Below are 5861 nucleotides of genomic sequence, written 5' to 3'. Positions count from 1 at the left end.
AAGTGCGTTCTCGATCGGTTTTCACTCTTGCTTCCCGTTGCTCTGATGTTTTCGACGAACAGGCAGGAGTAATGCGTTCTCGATCGGTTCTAATTCTTGCTTCCCGTTACTCTGATGATTCCAACGAACAGGCTTGAGCAGTGAGTTCTCGTTCAGTTTTCATTCTTGCTTCCCGTTACTCTGATGTTTCCAACGAACGGGCTTGAGCAGTGAGTTCTCGTTCAGTTTTCATTCTTGCTTCCCGTTGCTCTGATATTTCCGACGAATGGGCTTGCGTAGTGCGCAGTTGATTTGTTAACAGTCTTCTTTCCTGTTTCTCAGGCGTTTCTAATGAACAGGCAAAAAAATTGTGTTCTCGATTAGTTTCAAGTCTTTTTCCCGTTGCTCCGAAGTTTCTGAAACACGGGTAGTTCTCTTTTTGAGCACTTTGACATGTCGATCTATTAAGAGCGATTCGTTTAGGCGGTGTATTTTTGCAAATATTCTCTCTCACAAACAAAAAGAAATGTAAAAGTTAACAGTGGTCGCAAATTGGCTAAACCGAAAATTCACCTATGTATTTTAAATAATAAAAGGACCAATAAAAATGAAACAAATAAGAAATATTAAAATTATAAAATTTAAAACAAAAATATATTTTTCAAATGAAAGAAATAAAATGTATGAATTCGAAAACTTTTGGAATGAATGAATTCGGAAACACAGACAGACAGACAATAAAGCAGACAGACAGACAGATAATGTAAAGCAAATATATCATTAGGAAATTTCTTACTAAAAAACGTTAAAATGGTATTTTAAAAATTTTACCTGATTTTTTTCATTCAAAAAGCATGTATTAAACAAGATTTACTACTTTCCGTCTAACATGTGAATATATTACGGTTTCTTGGAATAATGTTTAATGCTCATTTTTATGATGTAAAACACTCTAAAAATAATAAATGTTCCAATATTATCTTTTCAGATCCGTGTGCACCACTGCCTTGTAGAAATGGCGGAATGTGCGTAGTAGGTAGAACTGGTGCTCAATGTATGTGCCGTCCCCCTTATGAGGGAACATATTGCGAAAGAGGTAAATATACAGTCTCGTTTTAATGAAACTGATAAGGTTTTAAATGAATATGAGAATTCCATCTGCTCCTTTGGGCTTTAAACGTGAAAAAAGGCAAAAAAAATTTCTTGATTGTTTATATATTTCCAACCAACTTTTTTAGTTATTATGTAGTGAAAATACTTAAATTCGAAACTTATTACTAAAAAACGTTAAAACAGTATCTACAACATGCAACCTTTTCTTTCAAAAAACGTGAATTAAGCAAGCTTTACTTCTTACCGTCTGACATGTGAATATATTATAATTCCTTGGAATATTGTTTAATGTTCGTTTTTATTATGTAAAACATTCTGAAAATACTAATTGTTCCAATATTATCTTTTCAGATCCATGCGCAGGACTGCCTTGTAGAAATGGCGGAATGTGCGTTGTCGGTAGAAATGGTGCCCAATGTGTATGTCATTACCCATATGAAGGAAAATATTGTGAAATCAGGAAGTTACCAATGGAAACGAGAGATAGAGGTATGCCTAAGATCAAATAGTTTGACTGTATGAAAGATGATTTTAATATTCTAAGAATTACTAACTAGAAAACAATCGCAAGAAAAGGAGCAGAATAGAGGAAAGTTCCAGGGAGGGCTCTGGCCCAAAAAGGGCTGTTATTTAAATAAAAGAACAATATTTAATCCCTTCTGTGGGTTTAACTCACAAAGCAGAGTACGCAAAAAAAAATTGATAACACAAGTAAACTGGAAAACACGTTTATTAATACTTTAAATGTTTAACTTAAATCTGAAAATCTTATTGTTGAACAAATATATAAAGAATCATCATCATCATCCACAATCTTAATCCTATGACGGATATCAGGTCATTGGCAAGAGACTCAAATGAAGGGCCGGCTGTTCATCCACCTAATGAAAAAAGAATCTTTCGTTCTTTTATAGAACACGATGTCTTACGTCACATTGATTAACTGCTTATTACTTGACTTCCCTTCACTTCTATCCTGGAAACGAATCTCCAAAAGACTAAAACACTAAAGTTTATAACTTGAAATTACTTATTCCATCTTACTTATGAATATACTACGGTTCCTTGGAAAAGGGTTTAATGTTCAATGTTATAATGTTTGGAAAATAATGAACACGCAAATGTTTTTTTTTTTTTCAGATATAGATCATTGTAGAAATATTGACTGCAGAAATGGTGGAATGTGCATAAACAATAAGAGTGGCGCTCAATGTCTATGCCGTTTTCCTTATGAGGGAAAATTTTGCGAAATAGGTAAACATATGAACCACTTATTATCTAAACATGTAAGATTTAAACTGAATGTAGGAGTTACCTCTATACTCTTTACGGGTTTGGAAATATGGTTACAAAGAAAATTATCTCAATATTTTTAATGATTTCTTTATGTTAAATTGTAAAGAAAATACGTCAATAAAGTAACTCAGACAAAGTTACGTTTTTGAAAAGAACATTCCCACCAGCTAAATTATTTATGNGCTGGCGTAACCAACAGCCTCTACAGTTACCTCTCTGCTCTTTACGGGCTTGGAAATATGGTTACAAAGAAAATTAAAGTAACTCTGACAAAGTTACGTTTTTGAAAAAAACATTCCCACTAGCTAAATTATATTTCTTATTTACGCATTTTTTAAATGCTACTAAATCTGGTGGAAATCCTACTACACGTAACAGTGGCTGTAGTGTATTTTAAGTGGTTAAAAAGGGATTACAAATATTCTTTCTAACGCCAAACGAAGGCTTTAAGATACTCTTTTAAGGCGTAACCTGCACGATAAGTTAGGGTTAGATATTTACCTCATACGATCCAAGAGTAAATATAGCATACCTGCCAACTTTTAATCCCTTCCATTATCATTTTTCCCAGTGGTATTATAATGGAATTAAAACTTCAATTTTAAGCAAACAAATACGTTGTATTTGAGAAAAACTTAAGTTGACAACCATGATAGTAACGCATATTAATATCTGTGCTTAATTTTTGTAAGAATTTCTCCCTNAATCCGGTGGAAATCCTACTACACGTAACAGTGGCTGTAGTGTATTTTAAGTGGTTAAAAAGGGATTACAAATATTCTTTCTAACGCCAAACGAAGGTTTTAAGATACTCTTTTAAGACGTAACCTGCACGATAAGTTAGGGTTAGATATTTACCTCAAACGCTCCAAGAGTAAATATAATCATTTTAAAACAAGTTTAAACTGAGACAAAAGTTACTTCTCTAAAATCTTTGATTTTAATATTAAAAGTAATCATTATAAACAGAAAATCACTTTCCTTTCACTTTCGAATAGCGATCGGACGGGTTCGATGAAATCGAATGGAAGACGCACGTTTCAGTTGCACATGGGTGTAACTACGTAAATATGATTTCTGTCGCTCCGAAGCTTGAACTTTCCAGAATTATCAATTTGTTTGCCGAAAAGGTCCACAAGTAGCATTGACTTGAAAAAAACCCTGTTTAAAATCAGTTTGGCATCTTGGCGATTGTAGTTTTAGTGCTAGATCACGATACGGAAGTATCCCCTATAAAAACGCGAAAGAATGACATTGACCAAACTTCATTGGTTATTATTAATAGATAATAATCAATTAATGGGATGAATTTGCTTGAATTATTTATTTTAACGGACCTGTTTGGTTATTATTAACAATTGCTGGTTAGTATTTATAATAACTGACTATTCACATTGACTGTAATAAATATATCGATAAGAAAACTCCTGCCCAAGAAAGTAGAACTGACATTTTTGAAGAGGAAATTCTTGTTAACAGCAAAGCACAAACCTCTTGAATTCCTGCTAGGAGCTGTGGAATTCCCAGTTGTCATAGTGTTTTTAAAAAGATTAGGAAAATTAATCAATTTTCTTTTAACCAACAAACGATTGTTGTCAGGGTATAAAGGTAGTAAAAATATTTACTAGACTCAACTTTTTATAAAATATAACACCAATTATAGTTTTAGAATGCGATTGTTGGTAAACCGTGGAAGTTAAATTATCGAATCCTGAAGAAGTTATTACTTACATTCTTATGCAACTGAAACACGCTTCTTCGATTCGATTTCTTTGAACCCGTTCGATCACTATTCAAAAGTAACCGGTTTTTCAATTCAACTGTGGCATTAGATAACTATCAAGGTAAACAAGTTGTTCGCCGAAGAAACTTATCTTTTTCTGCAGGTCACGTGTACTGTATTTTTCCCCGCTAATGAAAAAAATTCATATGCGTTTTCACAACTATGGGCTGGGGGAGAATTTTTAACCACGACTTTCAAATTAGCTTCTGTTAGCTTTGTTTTATCATATATTTTTGTGTCTGTAATCATCTGAAATATTACTCTTTAAATATTTCCAAGTCTTAACAACTTATAAAAAAAATGTTTTTCAAAATAAAGCTGATAATGCTTGTTTAATTTAGGCTCCCGCAGTGGGCAGATCGTGAAAACACGGTTTCCAGTAGAACACCGAGGACAAGCATTACTGGCTGCGGTAAATTAGCGGGTGGTTGATCACTTTGATCAGCCTACGCAGGAACCGGGGTGTGCGTGGTATTGGTCCTCGTTAAACTGTTCTACCATAAAGTGCTCGACTTCCTACACAGGTCATCGAACTACCAAAGCAGGGGAGCCGTCCCCTCTGCAGCGGATCAAAATTGGGATGGCATGTCTTCTGATCATCCTCAGTGATATTTCCCAATATTCGCCAATAGCCCATATAGTAGCTCTAGTGTGACGTAAATAAAGTACCTACCTACCTTGTTTGATTTAGAGAAGATAATTTAAACGATTTTGGATTTCAATACCGAAATTACTGTATAAATGCATGATGGTAATTTGAAATAATTGCATCGCTTATTTAAAGTTATTATATCATTGTTGCCAGCGTATTATTTACAAAAAATACCTAGGAGTTCCTGTAACGTGTATCCAAGTTTTTATCTTCCTATTTCCCTTCATCACCGCCATTTAGCAGGAGAGCATCTGATTTGTGATTAGTCAGAAATAGTTCAATCGAGCTTAACCTTCGAGCTCCAGCTGTCGTGTTGTCAGGTGAACGAAAAACGTTCGAACTGGTGAAGTTGTGTGTGTGAGTCAGGAAACGAGCCCTTATGCTGAAAAATCGAGTGGAAACTACAAGTTCGATCGAATTTTGTTTCAGTTGCAAAAGACTGTTATACCACGAATCTCTTACTAAACATGCGAGAAGGTTTTTTTATTATTAAAATAAAGGACTAGGGGCAATGTAATAAAAGCTACATTCCCACATAAATCAGAAAAATACATTTTGTTAAAAACAAACATGATTTTCAAGCTAGAATAAATGTTCCACTGTTATCTTTTCAGATCCGTGTGAAAACGTTTCTTGCAGAAATGGCGGAAACTGCGTTCTAGGTAGAAATGGAGCTCAATGTTTATGCCGTTATCCTTATGGGGGAGAATTTTGTGAAATAGGTAAATGTATAAAGCACGTTTTAATAAAATAAAAAAAAATAATAAATAATTTGCAAAGTTTCCACAGTCCAAATGAGCGTAGAAAGTCAAAAACGCCTTTCTTTTTCCCCAATACCACTATAGTTAAAAACGCATTCTAGTTTAGGCATAGCAATCCAAGAGATTTATTTAAACTTGTTCATATTAAATTTAAAATCATGGAGAAAATAGTTAAAAGCTTCAAACATGATATTTCAAACTTCAAAGGCATTTGATGCTAAGAGAAAGATTGTTCATATATATATATATATATATATATATATATTTCTTTTTTTCA

The 5861-nt window shown here is 33.7% G+C and overlaps 1 protein-coding gene across 1 annotated transcript in view; it reads left to right on the top strand.

The window, feature by feature from the left end:
• Window positions 1–971: 971 nt before the first annotated feature.
• LOC110283186 (uncharacterized) overlaps window positions 972–5861 on the top strand; it is a 10705-nt gene continuing 5815 nt past the window's right edge. Inside the window, exons 1-4 of the mRNA XM_043055420.2 lie at window positions 972–1075; window positions 1444–1581; window positions 2233–2346; window positions 5438–5545. Of these exons, the coding sequence (XP_042911354.2) occupies window positions 1003–1075; window positions 1444–1581; window positions 2233–2346; window positions 5438–5545 (433 nt within the window). The 5' untranslated portion in view covers window positions 972–1002. The remainder of the gene's footprint in view (window positions 1076–1443; window positions 1582–2232; window positions 2347–5437; window positions 5546–5861) is intronic.

Source organism: Parasteatoda tepidariorum, chromosome 9 (assembly GCF_043381705.1).
Source record: "Parasteatoda tepidariorum isolate YZ-2023 chromosome 9, CAS_Ptep_4.0, whole genome shotgun sequence".
Lineage (NCBI taxonomy): Eukaryota > Metazoa > Arthropoda > Arachnida > Araneae > Theridiidae > Parasteatoda > Parasteatoda tepidariorum.
Note: the sequence above shows the minus strand (reverse complement) of the source record. Positions and strands in the feature narration are given on the sequence as shown.